This window comes from Hypomesus nipponensis, chromosome 17 (assembly GCF_054491055.1).
Source record: "Hypomesus nipponensis isolate SF chromosome 17, ASM5449105v1, whole genome shotgun sequence".
NCBI lineage: Eukaryota > Metazoa > Chordata > Actinopteri > Osmeriformes > Osmeridae > Hypomesus > Hypomesus nipponensis.
Window position 1 is genome coordinate 5,921,896 of NC_140377.1, and position 27,669 is coordinate 5,949,564.

Consider the following 27,669-nt stretch of genomic DNA (forward strand, 5'->3'; position numbering starts at 1 on the left):
AAGACATCCATACTGTGTAGGAAGCCATCCCGACCTGACAACAGGTCGACTAACCACATACAAGTAAACGTTTCTATTTATTCTGTATTTTGTTTTGTGGGGAAAAAAGGACACCTATTCTAACATACACAATGAATATATAGAGAATAAATGCTAGTTTTAAAATAATTGATTGTGAATATCTTGGTCTTCAATATGTTATGAAGTATAGTTAGGCCACTCTAAACCTGACTTCGTCTGTAAAATTGCAGTTGTATTTTCTTTCATCCCCTTTTTGTCCTTGACATATCTAAATAATAATGCTTTTTTAGACTGCTTATAATAAACCAACTTTCTCAAATAAAATGTAAAGTTAAGGAGGTATGTTTAGCCTATACCTATTCGGTGTAATTAAGAGGTGAATCTCACTGTTGTTGAGTAGGCCTTCTCGAATTTCGTCTCCGCCTCCTAGAATTTCATCCAATCACTTTCTTCGTCTCCTTTATAAATGCAGCCTTCGCTTCAGACTTCTCAGTAATCTTGAACAACGGGCACTTTCTGCAAAACTTGCCTATATATTGTCATTTAATATTTTTGCAAAACATTCCTTCGTCCGCATTGTCCACTTTTCGTATTTGCTTGTAGCTCGCACAAAAACGACTGAAGGAGACTTGAAAGGACTTTAGCTACATTCTGACAGATTGCTCTGGTGGAGTGAAATTTGTCAATCACTTTGCGCGATTCCTCGACAACTCTAGCCTTTGGTTACAACTAAGGGATTCTAAAACCTCAAAAGAACGGAATTTTCTTCCCAAGAGACATTCATTTCAACTTGCTGTTCGCAAATTATTTCGCATGAATCTACTCGACCCCTACCTGAAGATGACAGACGAACAGGAGAAGTGTCTCTCTGACGCTCCAAGCCCAAGCATGTCCGACGATTCGGCTGGTTCGCCGTGTCCATCAGGGTCCGGCTCTGACACCGAGAACACCCGGCCGTCAGATAACCATCTTCTGTGCCCAGATGGACCTCTCGGAAAGGAGGACGGAGACAAGTTCCCCGTATGTATCAGAGATGCAGTCTCGCAGGTGCTGAAGGGCTACGACTGGACCCTGGTGCCAATGCCAGTCCGCGTAAACGGCTCCAGCAAAAGCAAGCCACATGTCAAGAGACCCATGAATGCTTTCATGGTGTGGGCTCAAGCCGCCCGTAGGAAACTGGCTGACCAATATCCGCATCTTCACAACGCAGAACTCAGTAAAACTCTCGGCAAACTCTGGAGGTAGGTTTATTTCTCATCACTTTCACGCACGGCCGCAGTTGCGTTATAATAGCACAGACATAGCCATTGCTTTTGTGTTTGTGAGCATTACCATTTGTGTTATTGAAGCAGTAATGTTTTCGGTATAAGTAATTTTAGGCTACTCATGTTAATTGTCTACATGCATTATTTGTCCACGAGTAAATACTAATACTGGTACTATTAATTATTTAATGTAGCTAATTTCAAAGCTTGTTTCAATGCAATCTCAGCAGAAACATTGAAATTAATATTTGCACGTTTTGGATGTGATTTTCAGATTGCTTAACGAAGGAGAGAAGCGTCCATTCGTGGAAGAGGCTGAGCGTTTACGAGTTCAGCATAAGAAAGACCATCCTGATTATAAGTATCAGCCAAGACGTAGAAAATCAGTGAAGAACGGACAGAGCGAGTCTGAGGACGGCGAGCAAACCCACATCTCTCCCAATGCCATCTTTAAGGCGCTTCAACAGGCTGATTCTCCTGCTTCTAGCATGGGCGAAGTGCATTCCCCTGGCGAACATTCAGGTAAATAAAAACATTTAACTAGTTTACTCTGGAAAAGATGATGATACATGCTAATTTTGTGAAGTAAAAATGAATGTTTTGGCAATTGAATTTTGAAGTTTCTCTTGGCTTGAAGTGTTTTTGCATTTTAGAACCCACACTGAACAGACACCTGTAAATGATTAGTGTTTTTACAAGCCATCATGCAAATGTACCACCTGTCTTTACACCAGCATTTATCTCTTCCTCTTCAGAACTTCTTGTGAACACATTGTATTATGTCACCAGTCACTGTTGGAGGGAAACTCTTAAATCTTTATTGGAACCCTGTTTGCGTCCATAATATCTTGTGGACATAGTTAATTAAAAAAGTTGTCTTGCTTCCCTCTGTAGGTCAGTCCCAGGGACCACCAACACCACCCACCACCCCTAAAACGGACCTTCCCACTGGCAAAGCCGACCTGAAGAGAGAGGGTCGCCCAATGCAAGATGGCACCGGCCGCCAGCTCAACATTGATTTCAGGGATGTGGATATTGGTGAGCTGAGCAGTGACGTAATCTCCAACATCGAGGCCTTCGACGTCAACGAGTTCGACCAGTACCTGCCCCCGCACGGCCACCCAGGGGGCCCCGCCGGCTCTCAGGCCGGCTACACAGGCAGCTACGGCATCAGCAGCTCCTCTGTCAGCCAGGCAGCCAGTGCAGCGGTCCACGGCTGGATGTCCAAGCAGCAGCAGCAGCAGCACTCTCTGACCACCCTGGGTGCGGGCGGAGATCAGGCCCAGGCCCAGGGCCAGCAGAGAACCACCCAGATCAAGACGGAGCAGCTGAGCCCCAGCCACTACAGCGATCAGCAGCAGGGCTCCCCGCAGCACGCGGCCTACGGCTCCTTCAACCTGCAGCACTACAGCGCCGCCTCCTACCCCTCCATCACCCGGGCGCAGTATGACTATTCAGACCACCAGGGCGGCGCCAACTCCTACTACAGCCACGCCGCCAGCCAGGGCTCCGGGCTCTACTCCACCTTCAGCTACATGAGCCCTAGCCAGAGGCCCATGTACACCCCTATCGCTGACCCCACGGGGGTGCCCTCCGTGCCCCAGACCCACAGTCCACAGCACTGGGAGCAGCAGCCTGTCTACACACAGCTGTCCAGGCCCTGAGAGCCACTGCCAGGGCTTTCCCCCCAGCACAGACTGATCCAGCCCCCCTCCACACCACCCAGAGACTTGCTCCTACCCCGTGGCCTACCGCTATCACGCCACATTACCCTTCACCACCAACAGAGAAACATGACAAGGACTTTTTATAGTACTGAAAATATATGAATATATATATCTTTGGAATGGCTCACGACAGTGCCTTTTTTTTTTAATGCTTGGAGTTGTGATTATATTTTTTTTTAGATATAATGTCAACAAACTCTTCTGAAAAGATCCTCTGTGAGGACATATTGGTCATGAATATTTTAGTATGTACTGTGTATGTGTTCTGCTCTTTGGTTCGTCGTCATCTTTACAGGGGATTTATACATTTATAATGAGGAAGAGTGCAGCAGGATAAAGTCCTATGAAGCCTTACTACTTCTCACTGATGTATTTTTGTACAGGAAGTCAGAAAACGTCCCTTGACCCGACACTGCCATCTTATAACACATTTCTGCTTTGATCCTTCTGTACTGTACATATTTTATTGTAAGAATTGAGCAAAGCTGGTTCAAATAGTTTTAGAGGGCCCAGCTGTGTCCCAAGATATGACAGTCCATATGTGAGTTAGGCAGATGAATATAATTTGTTGTTGTCGCTTTAGCACATTTAGCTCAAGTCGTTGTGTTGGAGATGCCATAGCAGGTGCCATGTAGATCGATCAGGGGCCTTACTATGTAGCTAGATGTGACTGAGCAACGCATCTATTCATCTGAGTATTGCCTTCATACCATTGGTGCCTGTTGCCAGAGTGGAGAAAGATAGCTCTGTATGCTAACGTTGCCGTGTAGAAGCCACAGCTGAGTTCTCACTTCCTGCTTGGGGAGCTACAGGAAGTGCCCTTTGACCTGAGTCTCTCCTGCAGGTCTCGGCTGAGTCTGCTGTAACCTCTCTCATTCCAACAGCCCCTTCCAGTTCTTAACCCTCTTAATTTATTCCTTAGCATTAATTTTATTTGAAAATAATTACTATTTGCAATTTATCTTTTAATTCAGCAGCAACTAATTGAAATGAAAAGGTTTTCTGCATAAGGTTTTGCTGTCTTATGTGGTACAAATTGTTTTTTTGTTTATTTATCAATTGTAAATGTTTCGGTTTAAATGTTCCTTTTTTGATCTAGTTATGTACAGATTACTTATTATGATGAACTTGATCTTAAATCTCTAAAAAAGAAACTGGAAGTTTTTATTTTCATTCTAACAAATATGGATTAATGGCTATTGAAAGTTGTGGCTGCATTATAAAGACTTTTATTCTATAGAATCACCAGCATACTTTTTTGTTTTTGAAAAAAAGTTATTTTGTTTTCCTATTCAATATCTTAGTTCACATGTTGACATGGTCTTAATGAAAATGAATTATTGTTTCCATAGGTAAAACATGCCATTGTCTTAAAAGAAGCTTATCTTTTGTATTATATTGTTTGCAATAAAAAGAAAACATATCGAAAATAACTATTATTGACTGGTCTCCTTTAATTGAAATAATATTCATATCTGTGTGTATTTTTTTTTAAAGGGAAGGTAGCATGATTGAGTAATAAGCCCCAAGAGGCCTTTAGAACAGGTCAGTGGAGTTGTTAGTTGTTGAAAACCCCCTTACCTGTTCTAAAATCAGCGCAAAACACGGACTCGCGGGGCTTATTGCTTTTCTAAAACTGCTACTACAAATATTTGATATGGTTTCATAAAAACAATTAGAAACAAAATAGTTTAATACTAAACTGTCATTCTTCTGCCACTACAAAGTATAGTTCCTACATAAATCGTTGCCACGCCACAGCCGGATGGACACCTTTGCAGTGTTTTTTTTAAGTTGAAATATTTGATGCGCAGTAATATGGAATGTTAAAGAATGTTATGAGGACAACCTGTAAGGTTACGCTGGATTTTACAAAGGCACGGAACGCAATATAGCCAATCACAATCAAGGATGGGAACAACCAGTTTCAAAACATAAACTAGAACACTTAATCATGTAAAAGCCAGAACAGTTGGATTTCCTCATCCTCCTGCAACACTTTATGAAGTAATTCAAACTACACTGAAGGAAAACAGTCAAAAGGAGATGTCGTTTACTGACTTTAAATCACTGAGGCTCTCGCCTGTGGCTGTTCTTCGAAGGCACCACAGTGTATAGAACACGGACCAACAAATCCAATGTCCGGGGAAATGACAAGCACCCCATCCACAAGGTTCCTGTTTTAATTTCAAACGAAATAAAAAGATAATTTTGAAAACAATGTTCATGGAAGCTTATGTCTTTTGTAAAAGCCAAACAGTTCTGATTAGCCTTTCATTTAAAATCCTGCACGGCCAAAGCTATGCTGCAACTGAAGCTAGGTGACATACATTTGGTCTCACTCACAAGACTCAAAAGCCAGACTGAAATCAAACTGGTACTCGCTAATACTACATGCGGGCCGACTTGTGGTGTGTGGACTGTTGGCTAGCTTCTGGCTTCTCAGACAATGAGGTCACAGGGCCATCGTTGCTACGGCCTATTGAGATGATGTATGTCCACACCCTCCACAGGCCTGTATACCCCACTGCTAACAGCAACAAACTGCCTATAAATGTTGTTTATTCATTACCGGCCAATGCAAAAAGGAATAGAGTTGGCCTCGATAAATCAGAGACAATGTAAACATAATCAAGACCCAAGTATGGGAACTGAGTCTTCATGTTGAAAGCTGAAGCAGAGTCTCAGATGACATCTCTATCCTCACATCAACTGGACTAAAACCATTCTCTACCACCCACCGCTGCACCTCATCACACTGGAGCTAATGGACGCCTCGTCTACAAAACCACCACATCCACCATAGGCTGTTGGTGTCGATCCAGTGTCAGGACTACATGACCAGATCTTGAACTCATACTTAAACACCACACCAACTAGGTGAAAACACTTTTGTGGTCTGAAAACAGGATTCAAGAACCAAATTACCTCAAGTTAGTGTGTGTGGAAAATGTCCAACTCTACTAAAACTGGACCAATGGCACTCTCATTCTACTTTATGAGTCATGCCATGGCTGTGTGAGAGAGCTAATTAGCGTTAGCAACCTTTTTATGGTCTAGCTATGATGACTCAGCTTTCTTTGGATCAGGTCAGTGTGTGGATGTCAAAGGTCCCAACAATCCTCAATGGATTCCCCTGAAGTAAGGGGGTGGGTAGGGGGGGTGGAGGGGGTTCCCCTAACTAAAAAACTAATGGGGAAGGACTTGTTTGACAAACGTCGCTTTATCTGGAAAGTTGTGAACAATTTTTCAGTGGTATTTTCTGTACTGCTGACTGTTGCATGTGTTATGCTGTGTGTTGAGTTCTGCTATGTAGTTTCTAACACCGTAGGCTGATAGACATGATAATAACCAGTGAAACAGTAAAATGCCATTGTCGAAAGCCTAGAGCTTTGGCCATCATAGAAATTGACAGAAGATATTCTTCCAAGCCACAGGTAGTATGTATGTAAACAAAAGCACCATACACAGTTTTTAGCTGCAGTAGCTGTACAATAGCTGCAGTCTACTGTACAAGGCTAGGACAGCGGTCTGTCTGCTTGTGGCATAAGCCTGTAGTGTTGTGCTGCAGTTACATGGGAAGGGGCTAGCAGACAGACCCTCCACTTCCCTTAACCCCCCCTACCCCCCACCCCAGACCATGACAGGGCAGGCTGCAGGCTGCGGGCTCCCCTCCCTTCTATGTAGACCCCCTGAGACGCATCAATCACTGCCTCTGCTGTGGCCCAGACCTGGAGCAGGGCAGCAGGGAAGCGGAGGTGGAGGGGGCTGAAGGGCTGAAGGGCCAAAGGGCGAGGGGAGACCGGAGACCAGGGCCACAGGAGAGCGAAGAAGGAGGGTCGACAGTGGGGGAGCCTTTAGGCAAGAGAAGGGTGGAGGGAAGACACTTAGCCAGATATCGAGGTTGTTGTGTTGGAAGCTCCACAAGTATTGTCGCATCGCTTTCTGGACAATTGTTCCAGTCTTTTCCTTCAAAACAGGAGCCAACGAGAATAAGCGAGACTAGACACCCATCATCCAGCAAGTCTGAGGAAACTATCAGCCCACTCGTGCACTCTGGATGTGTATGAAACAGGATCCCTCACAGGCATGCAGAAATGTGCTCCAGCATCCCCAGCTGCTGAGGAGGAAGAGATGGGGATGACTGTCAGTCAGAGCTGGGCAGGACTCTCTCTCCAGTCTGAAATTCAGCCAAGGGGTGACGGGGGCCACTTTCATTGGATTTCATCAGATTAGTGCGTCATGTGTCGCCGGTGGCAACGAGGCAAGGCTCCACCAGGAAATAAGATCAACAGCAAGGCTTTCCCTACTTAGCATGTGTGACTCATCGTCGGGGCAGTGCCATGGACATGTGCAGCCTCACCCAGTTAAAGACCGAGGGACAGGGAAGAAGACAGGGAGGGAGGGGGGGGGAGGAGAAAAAGAAAGGGTAGAGGAGGGAAGAGAGGGGGGAGGAGGGGAGGAAAGTTGAGGGAGGGCGCAAACCGAAACCATGGCGAGGCAAACATCTCATCAAATGCAGCTGGTCAAATGGAACTGATCATCCTAAAGGCTTACAGTGTACTGTAGTTATCCAACTGACATGTCTTCATCAATCAGTTCTACGATATACACTACACCATTGTTGCACAATTTCCAATTGGACATATTGGTCTTCAGTGTTTCTTAAGGGGGGAAAAGAAGTTGACAAACAGAACGAATGAAAAAGTCCCTCCACATGGCTGAGCTTAACCGTGGCTCAGGTTGCCATGGTGGCAACTGTGTCCATCCAGTTAAACGTTTCTGTGTGTGCGTGTGTGTCTGCGAGTGTATGTGGAAGTGTGTGTAGGCTGCGTGTGAGTATGTGTGAGTGTGTGTGTGTATGTGTATGTGTATAAGCATGTAAGTGTGTGTGTGTGTGTGTGTGTGAGCATGTGTGCATATGTGCAGTCAGACTGACCCCCTCCAAACAGCAGGAGCGCGCTGATGAATGTTCTTGAGGAGGATCGGAAACAAGACCAAATTTTTCTCTTTCTCAGACAGGGCCCTCCATGGGCAATTTTCCCAGGACGACCCCATTATTATTCCACAGGGACGTCTGCCCCCGCAGAACCCGATGGGTGGTCTCTGGGAGGGCAAAAGGAAGAGGAAAAGAAAAGGAGAAAAAATCACCCTTGGAAACTGGACCACAATAAAATAGAAAACAAAGTCAAATGAAGACAAAACAAAGTACAGACAAACAAGGCCGTGCACATATTGAGAGAGCTGTGTACCTTAGTGCAGGGTGATAAATTAGGTGTGTGTGTGTTTGTGCGTTGCGTGTAAGCATGTGTGTGTGTGTGTTTGAACGCACGTTCTACACGTGTGTATGCCCTCGTGTGTACAACTGAAAATGCAGAGGTTCAAATAGAGAAAATCATATTCAACTTTTGTTTTGAAGTGCCCTGTGTTCCATATTCATTACATTGCGACGGATGTCGACAACAGGAACTTGGATCTTTTCAATGAATAACACACTCCTCGGGGCTAACACAGTACCCTATAAGTTTTTGTATATTTTTTTGATTCCAGCCTCTACTTTGTCCTCACACATTTATCCAGTTATGACATTACTTACAGTGTGTCATTGTTTTGTACTTGTCCATATCACACATAAAGGCCCACTCAACAGCATAGTGCAGTCCACATTGTACTCCAGTGTTAACATGTATCCTTCAGGCCATAGCTATGGAGCCAGCACTCGCAGTTTGGACTGCTTACAAGTACAGTTTGAATTGACCCCCTCTCTGAGTTCCTTCTCAATAGCCCACTCCATTAAACCCTGGCTCAAAAAACCCACAGCCAGCCAGGGGAGGGAACTCCTGCTAAATCAAGCTGATGGACTCGTCCTCAAAGCCTGGGCACATAACAAGCCAGTACTGGGCGGCCAGGGTGGGGGTGGGATCTGTGAGTCGGGGGTTGTCCATGACCATGGTAACGGCACCCTGGAGGTAAAGACTGCTGGTTGTCTGCCTTGTGATGTGGGGGTTCACGGACTGCAGGCTGGCTACCTCCAGACCTATGTGTTGCTGGCCATCCTGTGTGTCAGGCCCAAAATAAGTCGAATCATAAGACCTGTAACTGAAGCGGTTAAATGCGGTCAACGGTCAAATTCCGCTCAGAGACTTCCTGCGGGTTTCAGGAAGTGGGACTTTGGCCCTGTCTTGTGCCACCCCACGAGGGCATCAGGCTGGGTGGACTGCCAGTGCGACCTGACCGGGCCAGCTGGTCCTCTGGGTCCCATGTCGAGCTCCTTCCCTTTGTCTGACCATGTGGAAGAAAGCTGGCACCGGTCCCAGGTCAGCGGAACCAAATGATATTACCATAATCCCATTAAGTGTGTCTGAGGCCGCCCTCAGGAGCTCCAGATGAGGGTGAGAGGAAGCTGGGTGAGGGGGACGAGAGAGGTGGTGCGGGGGGGGGGGACTCTGCAGCCACGACACACACAGCGGACTAGGTGGGCCGTCACGTCTCTGTCCATCCCCCGCTCCGTGTCACCCGGGCTGCTTATCTGGAAGAAACGAAGAGATAGAAGAGCAGATGGTATTGTGCCGTACAGTAGCCTCGTTGGGATTTGGGTTGAGCCAGTTCAACATGTTCTATCGAAAGCAAGGGTTTCATTTGAGTGCGCTGTGAGATTATTACTGATAGGGGAGATTTACGATTGGCATGGAAATAATACCGAACTTAGTAATAAAAGCATGAAAACGCCTAATGGGCACAGGAACTAACTGTAATTCAGGCCAGAAGCTGGTTAGATAGCTAGAGCAGGTTAGCATGTACTGTATAAGCCTTCATACAGTAAAGGAAAGTTATCATCCTTAGATCCTTATAATCCCCTTATTGTTCTGCACAGGATTCCTTACAACAACAATAGAGATTTTCCATCCATCTTTCCATTTGTTTCCAATTAGACTTAGAAGAGAGAGCAACTTCCATACTATAATCCTTCCACATGAATTGCAGTTAGTCTCTGCTAACTCCTGTCATTACCCTGTAAATCTCTCTCAACATATCCATTTACCAAGCATGTCCCCATTGGACACAGAGTATTTGTGTTGTGTTGAACCACAAAGGGAGCAAAAAAAAACGATATCACCCTTGTATGAGATTTGATATGGGTGTAAGCTGAGGTCCTGGATTTGATCCTGGAGGCGTGGACTGAGGGGCAATGTACTCAGCAAGTTTATTTAATAGACAGACAGACAAAAGAAGAGAGAACAATGATGAATAAAACATTATGTTCTGAGGTGTCTCGCTAACCTGTTCCCTGGAGAAGAACTGTTGAATTACTGCATCAAGCCTTTTTACTGTTTTTAATTTGTCTTTGTTGTGGTACTGTGTTGTATTGTAAAACAATCCAGATAAAATATCGATTTAAAGCAAAAAAGATGATTCGTCCTTGGGATAACAGAAAAAAAACATTTGACGAAAGAAAATGGCTGAATTGAAGTTTCTCTGATTGGGGAGAGGTGGGTTTGATCAAGCAGTAAGGGCAAGCTGTGTGTGCATTTGTGCTGTGTTTCTCTCAGGCAACCAGGCAGTATAGTGGAGCAGACTAATGCTAAGAGACCCAGTGGTATTGTCAGCCAGTATTTCTTTACTCATTGAGCCTCCAACATGTCTTGTTTTCCCAGTTCCTGTGTCTCTCTGTTCTCTATAGACGCCTTCCTGACAGGCACAATCCCTTGTCCAAATAAGTTAATACCTCAACCAACATGTCAAAGTAAAGTTCAGGGCCAGACGCAGATTCCTTAGTGAACATTCTCTAGCATGGCAGTAAACCAATTAATTACACACACTGGGATTGCCATTCTCATGGAAACACACACATTTAGAGAGGGATATGTGTGTGTGTTTAACTTATAGATTAAGAGGTACAGAACATTCAGTTGGCTAAACTCACACTATGGCTTAGAGGCAAATGCTCAGAACGCAAACGCACGCTGTGGAAACATCAGCTCTGATTGTCTTTTTGTTGGATGCCACCATGACTCCTCTGCCTCTGTACTGTGAAAAACAGTGCCTTCTCTCTCCCTCTCTCTCTCTCTCTCTCTCTCTCTCTCTCTCTCTCTCTCTCTCTCTCTCTCTCTCTCTCTCTCTCTCTCTCTCTCTCTCTCTCTCTCTCTCTCTCTCTCTCTCTCTCTCTCTCTCTCTCTCTCTCCACACACACACACACACACACACACACACACACACACACACACACACACACACAGCTACCAGATGCTCTCTTGTTGATACACTTTACGAGTGAGTGTGCGTTTCCCTGAGTGTTTATTTGAAACCCTTGGTTGTTTTGTTTGGAGTTTGATTTCACACCCCTGTGGTCCTCCGCACCATCCCACTTCTACTCGTCCTCCGCCAGTTTGTCCTGCCTCTCCTCCTCCTCCTCCTCCTCCTCCTCCTCCTCCTCCTCCTCCTCCTCCTCCTCATCCCCCTCCTCCTCCTCCTCCTCCTCCTCCTCCTCCTCCTCCTCCTCCTCATCCCCCTCCTCCTCCTCCTCCTCCTCCTCCTCCTCCTCCTCCTCCTCCTCCTCCTCATCCCCCTCCTCCTCCTCCCCCTCCTCCTCCTCCTCCTCCTCCTCCTCCTCCTCCTCCTCCTCCTCCTCCTCCTCCTCCTCCTCCTCCTCTTCTTCCTTCTCCTCTTCCTCCTCCTCCTCCTCCTCTTCTTCCTCCTCCTCCTCCTTCTCCTCCTCCTCCTCTTCTTCTTTTTCTTCCTCCTCCTCCTCCTCCTCTTCTTCCTCCTCCTCCTCCTCCTCCTCCTCCTCCTCCTCCTCCTCCTCCTCTTCTTCTTTTTCTTCCTCCTCCTCCTCCTCCTCCTCCTCCTCCTTCTCCTCCTCCTCCACAGTGAACCTTGACTTCACTCCAACACATGTGCCTTGACATGGTTCATCTCTGTGGCCCCTTCCTCTGGGGAAAGGGCGAAATGAAATATGGACAGAAAGCCTGCGGTCAATAGGGTCTTCACCAGCCTCATTTCCTCCACGCTGGCCTCAGCCAGGGACCGGTGGAGAGGCCCTGGCCCAGCTCTGACAATCCAGGAGGAGACAGACACCAGAAGAGCCATACGTAACGGGGAGATAAATGTCACTTCACTGTAACATGCAGGACCTCGACTCATGTTGACTGAGGAGGGTAATAAGACAGTAGTTATGTGCTCTCTATGGAGACTTTCCTGTGGATCATGGTGAGTTTTCCTCGTAGAACTGCTCCTGCTGCAGGGGTGGGGGGGTGGGGGGGTGGGGGGGTGGGAGGGGGTGGGAGGAGCTGTGCTGGCTCTCTCTGATTACAGCATCTATCAAATGAAACCTCAGAGGATCTGAATGCATGATTCCGAAGGCTGTGTTTCTATAATAGATACTCTGCTCCGTGTTGTTCAATTGATGTCGTTCTCTGGTCTCATTCTCTCCCTCTTTCTCTTTCTTTCATTCTTTCTCACTCTCATTCTCCCTCTATTTACCCCATCCCCCCCCCCCCCCACCGCCTCTCTCTGCCTCCTTATAATGCACGCAGCGTCTTTAGTGCAGTGAGTAATGTGCAGGGCTGGGGGTGGGGGTTATGGCGGCTTGCTCTACAGCGCGCCCTATTATTTTCTCCCCAGGCAGTCGAGTGCTTTCCAACTACCTCCGAAACATCAGCACTTTTTCACAGCCTTATCTCCCGCACAGGGGAACATTCAGAAACCCACCACAGTGGGGTTCTTGTCCAGAACCTTTCATGTGGCTCTAATTTTAGGGAAGAACATTTGTTTTTACAGAGGACCCATTCCTTTGAGACAGTTTTATCTGTTTGATGGTTGCATATCTTGTGCAATGGGTCACTCTTCCATCTCAGTATGGTACTGTTTCGAGTCAGAACTTCTTTTTTTCTTTTCTTGAAGGGTTTCCTGGCAGGAATATTGTTCTGTGAACCCCTTCCTGGTGCCCCAGCTACTGCCCGGGGCACAGCAAACATGGAATTAACATCAAGTCCCAGAGTGCTTTGCAGGAGCAGCTGGGGGGAACAGGTGTGTGGCAAGCACATGCTTAGGGTGACAGAGTCTGCCACATGTTGAATACATAAAACCACCATTTCTCTGCCTGTCTGGGCCAGGGTGGGAGAAGGGGGAAAGGAGAGAGAAAAAGAGAAAATTAAGATTCTGGCCTGTAGGTCCTGTAAGAGGCTACGTCCATGTCAGATGATAATAAGTCAGGAGACAAGCACAGGACATCTGGAGAAAGATAAGGATGGAGTTAAAGGATAGAGGATAGAGAGGAAGGATAGAGTTACTGATGCCAGCTAAGTGTCTAACAGGTATCATTGAGACCCACAGTTTAATCTCTATTTTTACAGCAGGTTTTTCAGAAAAAGGAATTCAGCCAAATAGAGACTTCCAGAATCCAACCTGCCAGCCATTGATTATTCCCTTGACTTATCCTCTCTCTCTCTCTCTCTCTCTCTCTCTCTCTCTCTCTCTCTCTCTCTCTCTCTCTCTCTCTCTCTCTCTCTCTCTCTCTCTCTCTCTCTCTCTCTCTCTCTCTCTCTCTCTCTCTCTCTCTCTCTCTCTCTCTCTCTCTCACTGTCTCTCTCTCTCTCTCGCTAGTGAGGTGAATTTTTGCATCCTGCTGTGAAATTCCAGGAGGACGTCAGGAAGAGGAGCATGAGGAGGAGGTTAGGGCCTGTACAGAATGTGCCATGGGGACCCGAAGCAGTGGCAGGAGATCAGACTCTGCCATCATTGTGTAGTCTGTCTCTCTCACTGGAGGAAACTCCGTCCGAAAAAACAACAGTTATACATATTTTTTTTGTGATGACATAATACATGAAGTAATCTCTTTCATTATGGGTGTATGCCTTCACATCAGCCAGTCCCTGTAGTTGTCTCCCCGTGGGTGAGTAGCAAACCTTGCAAGCCTGCTTGCCAGACCATTGCCACGCATTGCCATGGCGACAGAGCCGGCCGGCGTTCTTGGGCCTCACAGCTCGAAGGCAGCCAATCAGAGAGCGGGAAGCCGTTCTCCGACCCTGGGAAAACTCAAGCCTCTTCCTGACTGATGAGGACTGTGAAAACTTCAGAATTCCGTCCCTGACGTGTCAACAAACATCACAGCGTAGGTTCAGCTACGCGAGCACTCATGTGTAAAGATCCAGCGGGCCTGTTCCACACCTTGTTAAGGTCTTCTCCTTCCTCCCCTGCCTTTCTGGTAGACCACATCGGCCCCATGCCGACCCCCTCCTCCCCCAGCCCTGCCTTGGCCCTTTGGACTGAGCCGCTGACCCCAAAGCTCTGAGGACCACTCGGAATTTCTCCCCAAACAATTGCAACAGGCCTGACAAAATCTGGCCTCCAGACCTTGTCCCTCTCTTCCTCCACATGCTTTCTCGGCTCAAAGCTCTTCTTTATTTGTTGTACAACAAATGGACGTGTTACGAGTGCCTGGCTCTGCCGGAGAACGTTATCAACACCCTGAGCTGTGTGGTACACAACCTGGCTGCCCAAGGGGTTCAAATCAAACAGCTGTCACATCTCTGTGAGCTCGCTGTCACAAGGGAAGAGAGAGCAGATCAGACTTTTAACACAGGCAAAACGTAATCCACAAAACACCTAAATCATAATGAACATAACCAAAAACACATAAGCAGGAAAAAACTGTTATTGCTGCAAAGTAAACAGTTTGGAAAATCTAAATGTATACATCCATATTTTGCTAAAAAGCATGGCTTTTTTGTACCATTATTTAAGTGTTACCTGGTCCTAAAGGAAAGCTTAGGACCTGATGTTGGTGCCCGCTCGTTCCACAGTGACCATGAGAACAGAATCTGGTGCAGGATCCAGGAACGCACTGTTGCATATCAATGGCCCACACGAAGAGAGAGAGCATGAAAGAGGGAGAGAAAGAGCGACAACAAAAAGGGAGGAATAAAAGGGCCCCCACTGCCTGGCCGACACACACACACACACACGCACGCACTCGCAGAGCAGTGAAATATGACAGGCCCACGGTGAAGGAGGTGGGGGTGAGGGAAGCCATATTGTAACAATCTTATTCTGTGGTCATTAATCGTATCCTGCTGTTCCAGCCTCCCCGACTGTGTATGCTGAGCGTATGTCAAACACATTTCCCCTCTCTCGGCGGGCGCGCTCCCAGCCAGCTCCGCTCCCTCACAAAGACTCAGACCCTGAGAGCTGCCGAAGGCAGACAGGCCACATAATCTCCCCCTGGCCCTGGCTCCAGCACCAATACACAGACTGAGGCAGAGGCTGGGGCAGGCAGAGCTAACGGAGATAGAGGGGGGGGGGGGGGGGGGCAGAGTCAGCGACAATCAGGAGAAATGGGAAAATCTTGACCAATCAAAAAGGTCTTGATTGGTCAACTGATTGACATCATTATCCATAAGTAGTAGAAGCGAGCAAGGCATGAAAAAATATGTGAAGAAAGGTATACAATCAAATGGTGATGATGAGACAGGTATGCTACCTTAGGCTTCAGTACTATGCGTATGGAAAATCGAATAGAAAACATAAATTAACTTTAAAAAAATCTAATTCTGTGTCAAGGAATTCTGTGGCATTCTGGCCAACGTATAAAATACAAATACCGGCTTTGTTATAAGCAAAATAGTATGCCGCGACGTCACCTAACTGTCACTTTGTTGTAATAGTGGCCTCTAAGCAGTAGCCAGTAGATCAGTTTGCTGCTGGCAGAGAGGAAGAAGCAGCACCGAGAACCAGAATGAGCCCAAGCCTCCACAGTGAGGCAGCTAGGGTATTCATGTTAAGGCTTGGATATCTGAACTTTAACCCAAGAGTACCTGAAGGCATTCATGCTCATGTGCACAACTCCTGCTGTACTGCACACTGACAATGCAGGCTAATCCGATACTGGACTTTTAACTGGGTTCAAGATTGCAATACAGTATGTGTTTAGCATGGCTGTTGCCAGGGGTGGCTCATGACTAGCTGATAAATGACGGGGGCTGTTACGGTATTGATTGGTCATTTTGTTTCTTCTCTACTTTCTCGACAAAGCCTTGACATTCCACACTGACTTGAACCCCGTGCTTCAAGGCTAAAATGTAGCTTTATTCGATTTTCAGCTCCACCAGCGCACAGTTGCAATGTTACTGTGTGCTGATTCCTAGGACAGGAGAACTCAACTTGGATATCAGAGTTGTTGGGTCACCCACATGACCTCTGTATGTGGCCCAGCTCTGAAGAGAAAAAAAGTGATTAAGTGAAGGGGTTCCGGAGGGGGAAACTTTCTCAGGCCTTTGAAAGTTTGTAGCACCACAGACACGTACTGGGCATTTGGCAAGAGTCATGGATCTTTCTCTCTCCCTCTCTCCTCTCTACCCCTCCAACCCTCCCTCATCCACACTCGCACCCCCCCCCCCCCCCCCCCCTTTGCCTGCAGTGGGCTTTCTCATTAGGGCAGTGATGATATAACCTCTTCTGTTTCAGCAGCTAGCTTCATTCGTCACGATGAGTGACAGCTGACTGACAGGGGCCGGGCGGGGCGGGGGACAGGAGAGAGATCTCTTAGCAGTGGCGTCGGGGACAAAACGGCGCGATCAGCACTTTTTTGGTTCTTTGACGTGAATGGAAAACTGGGAGTTTCTTCTTTTTTTTCGCTCCTTGATCTCACAGGGAATAGGTGAATATGGGTGGTATGTTGAGTTAAAGCGTGGGATACCCCTGGCACGCCACAGTGACCTTCCCCCGGGTGACTTACACTGCTTACACTGCCACATCTTTGACCCAGCTGGTCCTCTTTTACAGGAGCTACCAAAACAAACGCACCTCGAGACCGGAGACCTCAACACCAGCCCGCAATCCAAACACACGACTGAGCTGCACCCGAGGAAAGAGAAGAATATATGGCTGCGGATAACACTATAATCAGACAGTGACGTCAACACACACACACACACACACTCCGAAATCCCTCCAACAGCACTTGATGCGATCTGATTAGTCCTTCTCTGAATGACAGGTGGAGTGTGAGGGTAGGGTGGATGTCCTGACAGAACCCTTGACCCGCGATCCTACCAGGAGGATGGCCCATCAAAGCAGACAGGAAGAGGTGATTGATTGGCCTTTCTCTGCAGGGTCGGTTGGGTGTCCTGGAGAGCCAGGCCCATCCATCAGAGCGCACAGACCCAGGGAGAGCTGCTTCCAGATGGGCAGCATTGTTCCCGGGCCACCCTGACAGGCCTGGAGGACTCGTGGACATCACAGCCCTGCTGACAGTTCCCCCGGAGCAGACAGGAGGAGGTCTGCATCTGTGTCTGGGTTCTAGTCCCTGTCTGTTAGCAGGTCACTGGAACGCACGCACCACCCGCCCCCCCCCCCCACCCCCCCCCCCCCCCCCCCCTCCACTTCAACCGCAACACCACACAGCCGTTGCACAGGCAAGCCGCTCTGCACGAGCACCCTGATCGATTGGGCCACAAAGCTGATGTGGCCCAGAGCTGTGTCTGGTGCACGACGGAGACCGGGCGAACAAGATCCAGACAGCGGAGATGGGCAGAGGGGCATCGATGGGGCTTGGGAGAGAGGGAGGGGGTGGTTGAGGGGGGTCTGGCAGGGTCTCTGTGTCTTTCCAGAGCGCCGGCGGTGAGGCCCGATGGTGGCGCGAGGCCTAATTGCGCGGTCCTAACCGAGGATAATGAGTTAATCCCCCCCCCCCCACACACACACACCGTCCGGTCATCCATGAGGAGCGGCTGGCCGCCCAGAGCAGTAATTACGCTGCAGCTCGTTAGCCGAGAGAGAGGAGAGCCGGACGCGGTGGGAGGCAGAGCACCGTCTCCTCCACCTAACACTCCAGCAGCTCTGACGTCCTTCCGCGGCCCCCGCTCCCTGGGGGTCAGCTCGACGGAGGGAGCAGAGAGATCCAGCACTGGAGCCCACACCCATCCCAGGGACGGCCAGGCCCGCGGAGGAGCCAGGGAGCGGGGCTGGGAGGACCCAAGCTGCCTGCCAGACCCTGGGCCCTGTTGAAAGATCCGGGGTTGTTTGAGGGGTGATGGTGAGGGGAGGGGGAGAGGAGTATGCCCCCCCCCTCTCTCCCCCCCTGGGGAGGTCTGTGGTAGACGTCATGCTGGTTGGCTCTGGGATGATCTCTTCCACATGGGCCTGGAGATGGTCAGCTTGTGTTTACAGGAGCTGATCCCCAGAACGTGTCCTAGAGGGGTGGCTACGCCCAGCACTCAAGACCCCCCCCCACACACACACACCCCCCTCACACGCACGCACACACTCACACAAAACCAAACCCCCTCTGTAGTGCACAGTGGCACCCACGCAGACCAGATACATTAGCCAGGAAAACGACTGGATCACACGTACACACGCACACACACACAGTCCTATAGATTACACCCGTCATATTTTCATAATCGGTGCAGGCAACTCAAGTCACGGCCGAGTCAACACATTTGCCTGGCAGCCCATGAAAAAGCCTGATTGTGAGGGCCACATTTCAAAAGCAGATCTGCTATGTTTGCCTCCCTTCAATTGGAGACTTTTGGGGCCGTCGCTGCAGAGTGGCACCTTTAGGGAATCGGAGCCTCTTTGACAACACTGGACTGGGAGAAGGTGTCAGGTAGAATTAACATTGCAGCTCTCAGCTAGTAACTGTCAGCCCTGGGCTTGGCTCGCTAACTGCTCACCGCCGTCCAAATCAAAGACCCCTCGTTATGCACGACTACTTGTGAAAGTGCCGGGCCGTGTTTAACCCTATTGGGCACTGATACTTTATTACAGACCTCCCCCCCCCCCCCCCCGCCACAAAAACACACACACACGCATCATGTTAAATTGAAGAGAGGTAAATAGAAGATTGAGTAAGATAGACCCTCCTGAAAACGAAAAGATCTGCCGTCTGTTAATGTGACTGAGCTCATTTCCCATGTCTCGCCCGTCGTGGCGAGCTTATCGTCTGATCTGAGAAGTGGGGTGAGGGCTCCTGGGATCTCCCGCTGTGTCCGCGAGCAGGAAGAAACCCTAGAACCACCCCTCTCCTCCTCTCCTCTCCTCCTCTCCTCTCTCTCTCCTCCTCCTCCTCCTCCTCGATAGCTTCTCCTCTATTAAAAACATCAATTCTTCCTGAGAGTATAAACCAAAGCTGGGATGTTTGGACAAGGGCTTTTCTCTCTATTGCCTACTTAAATAATCACTTCCCTCCTGGAATGAAAACAGATCCATTAGAGGACACTGGTATGTCTCTCTCCTGCCGCGGTGCCCCTCTGTTCTTGGGAGTTCAGGGCCGGGCTGAGGCGCTGGGCGCTGGGCTAGGCCGGCCGCTCAGCCCTGGGTGTTGACTCAGACCTGGAAGTGTAAGATGAACCGGGTCTGGTCCCTGCAGAGACGAACCTGGCCCCAGGCTAATGGCATCCAGCCCCTGACATTCTTTAAAGGTCTTTGGTTATTAAGGAAAACAAACAGGACCATCCAACTCACTCACACGCTGCACTAACTATACCGTTCCTGCCGGCGGTATCATGGGCTGCCCAAACGTCCCCTGATGGAAATGAAATCAGGTTATGGTAATCCGGTGAGTGTGATTGATGTTTTAACCCAGCGTGAGTGTAGGGAGAGACAGCCGGGGATATGGAGGGAGACAGGGCAGACAGCGTGAGAGTGTGAGAAACGTGTGTGTGTGCGTGCGTGTGTTGGGAGGGGGTGTGCCTGCTTGTCTTACAGGCTTCATGTTTCCAACTGCACTCTGATGGCAGGCGTACACACACACACACACACCATGGAATGAGGTCCTGGTAGATTGCACACACACACACACACACACACACACACAGGGCTGGCAATCTAGGCTGAGGTCCCGGCCTTTGAGATCCCACTGGGGGAAGGGGGGATGGTGGGTCGTCATCCTATTAGAGAGAGAGCCCACGCACACACCGTTTCCCCTGCCCCCCCCCCCTCCCCCCCAGCCCCCCTCTCCCGCTCCTCCCCCAGCCCTCATCCGCCGCCCCGCCACACACCATTGCCCCGCTAAACGCTGACAATTGGTGACAAATGGACTGCACAGCACTCCGTGTGACAGTTGCCCTGGGAGACGGTGGTGGACGAGGGGGCGGGGTGGGTGTCGAGTGGAGAGTGGAGGCAGGGGAGCAGCGAGGCGCCTGGCACAGGTGGCTGAAAATCAATACAGATCCGGCCTCTGATTGGACCTGACAGGGCTGGAGCATCGGAGTGTGGGAATCCATGGAGCGCCGCACGGCCTCATGGGATGACGGAGGAGGAGGAGGAGGATAATGTGAGTAGGCGGGAGGCAGATTGGGAACAAGTGGGTGAAGAAACTGTGGACAGCCTGCAGTACATCGAACGAGCGTCTATCTACACCAGAAATGACATTACATTCAAGGCCAAACGCTCCAAAACATCGTGCAACATAATCTTTTTGAACACTGCTGAATCAACTGTACAAACATGAGAAAAGTCAATAAACTCTATTCGGTATCACTAGACTCAAACTTAAATGAATGCATTATGAATAATGAGTACTTGATTACTTTGCTCACAGAGCTGTCATCTGACTGTTGATATAAACCTAGCAGGTGAGCAGACTAGCGGTGACACTGAGCACGCTCAGAGGGAACCAGGAAGGGAAGGGTTAAGGCAGCAGCTGTCCAACCAATGGCAAGTTGAGCTACCAGAGGCCAAATTCTCTGGCTCGAATCAGCTGCCAAATTGAACAATAACAGGGACCCACACATGCACACACGCATGCAATGAACTCAAACATATGCACACTTACTGAACTCAGGCTGACACGCGAGGCTGTGACTCTTCTCTGGGGTTAAAGATGACTCTGGCCCTTCCTAGGTCTGGGTACAAACCCAGCTCAGCCTGGCTCTGAATACGCCTCTAACCTTCCCTGTCTTGTCTTCCCAGTCCCGTTCAACCCTCTGAGCACAGGGCCAATTTACGCTCACTGACACGCTATGGAACGAAACACAGACTGAGAGAAAACAACTGGGGGCATTTGTGATGTAACACTTTGCTAAGGGTTTTGTTATGAGCGGCTCTACATGTCATGAAATGGTAATGCCGCCGGTGAAGGGGGGGTAACCTTGATTAACAGTTCCACTTGTTTTTGTGCAAGGGAAATAGAAGTTATTTAGGACAGCATTAAAGGAGGATAATCGTGCAGCACTAACGCTCTAGAATCATTCAACATTGCCCCGGCCCCTCAGTCCCACTCTGCATATCCAGGGACCCCTGGACTCTCTGGGCCCCTGGACTCTCTAGGCCCCTGGACTCTCTGGCCCCCTGGACTCTCTGGCCCCCTGGACTCTCTAGGCTCCTGGACTCTCTGGGCCCCTGGACTCTCTGGGCCCCTGGACTCTCTGGGCCCCTGGACTCTCTGGCCCCCTGGACTCTCTGGGCCCCTGGACTCTCTGGCCCCCTGGACTCTCTGGGCCCCTGGACTCTCTAGGCTCCTGGACTCTCTAGGCCCCTGGACTCTCTGGCCCCCTGGACTCTCTAGGCCCCTGGACTCTCTGGCCCCCTGGACTCTCTAGGCCCCTTGACTCTCTAGGCCCCTGGACTCTCTAGGCCCCTGGACTCTCTGGCCCCCTGGACTCTCTGGCCCCCTGGACTCTCTAGGCCCCTTGACTCTCTAGGCCTGGAACTTCTGGGAAAAGCCTAACTCACGACACAGCGGTGTGATTCACACATGCAGTAATGTATACCAAGAACACCCCCACCATGGCAACACCATGTTTTTCTCTCCCCTTTCCACTACCATAAAGAAACAGAAACATTACGGCGCTATATAGCTCCTTCTAATCATAGTGGAATCACAGCACTATGCACTAGTGCTACTCAGCCCCAGCAATACTTAATATTATTATGGTTCCATTGACTCCCATGTACTCCTCAGACCCCATACTGTGTCTTCTTACCCTCTCGTAACATCCCATACCACTCAAACTTGAAACCATTTCACTGCATAGCAACTTCCTTTTACCTGCAATGTTTAACAATCAATATTGCGTTGTAATTACGTGCTAGTGAAAGCAACCTTAACGCAAAGGGTTGGTGATTTCCCGTCAGATCCTTGATTTCCGATGGCCTTGATGAGCAATGCATTCTATCCTATATCCTGTATACTTTACCTGCAATTATTATTAATTATTAAGTCAGACTCTAATCTTTCTTAGATAATAAGTTCTGTCTAGCTGGAGCATGGTTATTAACACGTTAACCCTGTCAGTGTGTGTGTGTGTGTGTGTGTGTGTGTGTGAGTGAGTGAGTGACATTCCCTCCCTCCTCCCACCACTACAAGCCCCTCCCACATATGACAGTACAAATGAATCCAGCCCGAGACAACCCCTCAACCTTCAAGCCACAAAACGCATCTCCTCCAAGCAGCCTTTCATGTATTAGCCTGCAGGCAATTAAACGTGCGCCAGTGTGTGTGTACGTGTGTGTATATATGTGTGTGTGTGTTTACATGTATGTCCCATATTATGTGCCATACTATAAATCTACCCAAGCGTACGCGTCAATATGTAAATGAGTAAATATCTGAAATTGGACTAGACGTGTATGTTTACTTTGTGTGCGCGTTGATGCGTGTGTGTTTGTGTGAAAGGAGAACACAGAGGGGGGTCTGGATCAGCTGAGTGCAGGTTTCCATGTATGATGTGTGTGTGTGTGTGTGTGTGTGACACGCCGGGCCCTGTGTGTGGGAACCCGGCGCTCCTCACTTCTCATACATTGTTCTCCCGCTCCTACAAACCGTTAATGCCACAAAAGATGCTCAGCCTATTGTGGCCCGGGACAGCTGGGGGAGAGGGGAGGGGGGAGCGCGGAGGGGGGAGGGGAGAGGCAGCTAGAGCTGGCTATGGCCGGCTCGACTCGCTCCCCCTCTTCCCTCCCATCCCCTCCTCTGTCCCCTCCTAACCTCTCCTCCACTCTCTCCTCTCCTCTCTCCGCTCCTCTCCCCTCTCCACTCAGCTCCGCCACTTAGCCCCATCTCAAGAGGATTTGGCCGGGCCGGATTTAGGAGGCTGATGCTTATCATACAATGGAATTAAACCAACTCAAGGCCCAGGCTTTCTCTCTGGCCCTGCTTTCGGCTAATCTGAGAATCTGTGAAGGAGGGCTTAGGTGATGTTACATTTTCATTAGAGCTCTGATGGCAAACGGGCTACTAATGGTAAGAGGCCTGGGCGCCATTGTGATGCAAATCCTGATTATTTCTTTAATTAAAGCGTCGGGGGGGGCAGGGTGGGGGGGGGAGATGGGTTTGGGGGCAGGGAGGGTAGAAGGGGTGGAGTTGACATTGGCAGAGCTGAGTGTCTCCCCCCCCCCTCCCCCCTGTTGCCCCCTAACTAGACAGGGATTCTCACGTCTGGAACAGACGTGAGATCTTGTTTGCCGGGGGCTGAGGGCAGAGGAGGGGGGGGGGGGAGATTAGGCTGGTATGGAAGGGTGTTTTGGGGGCAAGAGATTGAAGTCCTCCTTTAATCTATCATGCAGGCAACACGGCCCGCATGGCCCGAGAGGGCAGCTTTTACATAATCACAAAGCAGCCTGGCGCTGGTGCTACAACACCCCCGTTTTCCAATCATGAAAGGCCGACAAGAAACTCTCTTGTCAACACCCGTCATCCTTGCTTTGAGAAGTGATCCCGTCGTTGGTTTTGCCATCCCGGCTGTGAGTGTTCTCCACAGTGGGTACACCTGTAAATGAGAGTGCCAGCACTACCCTGGCTGTCAGCCTGTCACCCGGCCCTCCTGGCTGGCTCCACAGAAAGGGACATTTGCCCAACAAGAACACAATGTTCAGGGACTTATTTGAAGGAAGGGGAACAAAATAAGCACATTTTCCACAGGATTGAAAACACAAGTTGCTCCCATTGATCTCATGTATACGGTATCTCCTCGAATCATTCCACTGAAACCAGAACCAGAGTGCTGACGGCGTCCCAGCGGAATGCGGCCCGGCCAGGCCGACCGGGAGACGGCCACTCTGACAGACGGACGGCTGTGGCGCTAGTCTGGCACCCCGGGGTGGAGAGGGAGAGAGTGGAGGAGCTTCACCTCCACTCTCTGAGGATGGAGCTCACCGCCAAAGCGAGAACGGGGGGGGGGGGGGGAGTCTCTCTCTACACAAGCTTCCGCCCTCAGGATCTGTGTTGTTACTCCGTGTAGTGTTTCTGGAATCTCTCGGAACACACTGTGTACACTAGCAGGGCTGCGGACCAGATGTGGGGGCCTGGACCAGGCTGCACCGGGGGGGACAGGCACGACTGCAGCCACTCAATGAGGGAGAGAGAGAAAGGGGGTGAGAGAGGGAGAGAGCGCCACGAAGGGACGAGGAGGGGAGAGAGAAGGGAGGGAGGGAGGGCGGGAGAGAGAGAGAGAGCGAGACTCGGGGGGGGGGGGGGGGCGGGAGGTAGACGTCCCCCTCCCCAACCGTGTGCGAGGTGGGAGGGGAAGAGGGTGAATGAGGGGTGAGGGTGACAGGGGAGGAGAGGCGGGGGGGGGGGCTTTGGAAAGGGGGTTATTGGTGGAGGTGGGTTGGAGGGAGAGAAAAAGGGGGTGAGAGGGAAAGACTCAGGGGGTTGAGGGAGGGACGGAAGGGGACCCTGAGAACATTGCCCCCCCCCCCCCTACCCTCCCCTCCCTCGGTGGATCTGCAGGGTTCTCTGAGCCTGGGGAGGGCTGCCCCCACATCCCCAACCCCCCACCCCCCCTCCTGCAGCTTAAGCCTCTGTCTCTTTTTGTCCCCAGCACAACAGCCTGTGGCATTCCATGGCAGCAAAGCTGGCTACCCTGTCACATGGGAGAGATTAGCCAAGCTAAGACCTCAATAGAATGCTCACTTTACTCACCCATTTCGCCAGCGCCCGCCCTCGCGGCCCAAACACCCACCGATACACACACACACACACACGCACACACACACACACACACACACATACGCACCCCAACCTGACCGTTCCTCGTCTAGACAGCAGTGCGAAGCGATTATTATTGGTATTATTAAGACTTCTGCGCCGACTCTCCTTTCTGTCCCTGTCACGTTCCCAGCAGTGCACATGAATAAACATGCGGAGCGACCAGACCCACTGTGGAGAGGAGGGGGGGGCGGGGGGTGCACTTCCTCCCCAGGACCCTCCCGGGTCTGGTTTGCAACCCCCCCCACCCCCCCCCCCCCCTCCACGCCAGCTTTGGGTCATAATTCCTGGAGCTGGACACGGAATATCTTAAAAGTCCACATTTACGTTGGATTTTCAAAACTTCAATTTTCAGCTGTAATTGAGGTTTATTCCTGGCCTCCTGGCTCCTCCGGTCTGACTCCCCATCACCATCATGCACTCATTCTGTAGACGGTCACAGAGACGATCCTATTCAACCATGCCACCACCACCACCTCCACCACTTCTCCTCACCAGACCCGGGCACAGCAGGACGGCTCTGACTAGCAGAAGGCTGGAGGGAGGGAGGATTCTTCCAGGAAAAGGAGTTTAAAGAAGAGGGCTGGGGTGTGGATGCGGCTGGCCGGAGGGAGGCAGGATGAGGCGGGCCGGGACGGAGGAAGGAGCTGGGGAGATCTGGGTTGAACACAGCTCTCCTGGGGGGTAGTCTCAGAACAAAGCCATCTGAGTGCATTTACTGACAAAGGGAGGAACACATATGGTTTATGTTTGTAGCATGTCAGACTCACACCGATTGCCCCCTGCCTCCCATGCCCTTACCCTCTCATCTCTATTTGCATGTATCATTTCCGAAGCAGGGCTGTGAGATTAAGATCGATCAGATGCTTAACTTGGTTGCTTATGGAAATGTTAGTCACATTTTTTTGCCCCGGGTTCGGTTTAAAGGACCAAACCGTTTTCTGCATTCAGAGGAAGAGTCATGTCATGTGTTGGATATCAACTTTTACAGTATGTTTATAAAGTGCACTAACACAATGGAAAGTGTTGAGTTGGTTCTTTAAGGTTTGCTAAGCAAGGACAAGTGGCTGGACAAGGGCTTGGGGCTGGAGGTGCGGGGGCTCGGGGGCCCAGGGGCTGGAAGTCCTGGGGCCACCATGTCCTGCAACAGTGCAGAAAATAATTAGGTTTATTTTCAAGTAATGGTCTGCTGCTCAGAGCGGCACTATTGCCAAGTGCAGGCAAAAAGCTATTTTATCACTGCCACATAAAAGGGACTCCCTCACCGCCCCCAAAATGGAGATCATTAATGAATCAGGCAGGGATGAAAAGAGCGAGGGTGGGGACAGAGAGGGAGGGAGGGAGGGAGGGAGGGAGGGAGGGAGGGAGGGAGGGAGGGAGGGAGGGAGGGAGGGAGGGAGGGAGGGAGGGAGGGAGGGAGGGAGGGAGGGAGGGAGGGAGGGGAAGGGATGGAGCTGGAGGGGGCGGAGGGATGGAGGGGAGAGGGAGACCGAAAGGAGGGAGGGACGTAATGAGAGAGAGGAAGGGGGAGGGGGGTTGGAGAGGGATGGGGGGGGGTAGAGGGACAGAAAGGAAGGGAGGGAGGGAAGGGATAGAGGCAGGAGAGAGAGGGAGGCGTGGAAGGAGGGAATATGTAGAGGGATGGAGAGGGAGGGGGGAGAGGGAGGGAGGGAGGGACAGAGAGCAGGGGAGGCAAGGGGAAAGGGGTATGGGCAAGTACTGCCCAATGGGAGCTGGCCAGCCCTTTGGACTGGGTCTTAGTGGCACTCTTCCTCCTCAGCTGGTTCCCATTACAGGGAGGGAGCGAGGCTAACAGTAAGCCATAAACCCAGGAGGTTCGACCTTAAGTAGCATGACATAATGGCAGTGCAGCACCACTGTAGCAGACACTCACTCATGACTGCCCGGGTACATACTGCAAACGGAACACTGCACACTGGATCCTAGCTCACAACAGTACCAACACACTGCCCACTCCCAGGACTGCTCCTTAAGCTTTCAGCCTGAGCATAGCTTCTGGGCCCTAAAAACATAAGTGCACACATGCCACAGAGATGACACAACATGTCTATCGTTACATTTGTGTGCACACATTGTATAAGAAAGAAACACGGAATATTAAACCCAGACAACAGGCAACAGATCTCATTGTGTCAAGTGAAACAAGTCGAGCTGATAAATTGAAAAAAAAAAAAAAAAAAACTCCCCAACTGTTTAGTGTGGCATTGTAAGTGTTCATGCTTGAAATCATGTTTTGTGGTCAGCTGGAAAGATCTAAATATACTTCACGCTGCTTTAAATATGACTCACATCTCCTACTCTGTGCTGACTCTAATCAAACGCTCTCTGCGTCCATGTTCCTGGACGTTTCCCATGTCCACACACCCGCGCACACACAGATGCAACCACACGCACTCACAAACATACATGCACGCACACACACTCCCACACACACACACACACACACACACCCCAGCCTTGAATCTGTTTACCCTCATCAGTCAGTCTGCCGTTTGCCTCTTACGCAGCCTTCTGGCAGCTCCGGAGTGGCCCGGCACCGGCCCTGCCAAGCCTGCAGTGGGCCTGGCTTTCACTGGCCAGATTAAGTCATGCCTCTGGGTCCAGGAGACATCGTGAGACCCAGCGCGCTCCCAAACCACCGCTGATCTAACCCGAGCGGGAGAAGGGTGGGTGGAGAGGTGGCGGCGGCGTGGTTGGAGGGTTG

General features: G+C 50.1%; 1 protein-coding gene across 1 annotated transcript; it reads left to right on the forward strand.

Annotated features, from left to right (window-relative positions):
* The first annotated feature begins 524 nt into the window (after positions 1 to 524).
* On the forward strand, positions 525 to 4,447 carry LOC146253167 (transcription factor Sox-9-B-like). Its single transcript, XM_084678785.1, has 3 exons — positions 525 to 1,262; positions 1,561 to 1,808; positions 2,181 to 4,447. Exons 1-3 carry the CDS (start codon positions 835 to 837, stop codon positions 2,948 to 2,950), a joined length of 1,446 nt encoding a protein of 481 aa, XP_084534911.1. The 5' UTR covers positions 525 to 834; the 3' UTR covers positions 2,951 to 4,447.
* The last annotated feature ends 23,222 nt before the right edge of the window (positions 4,448 to 27,669 follow it).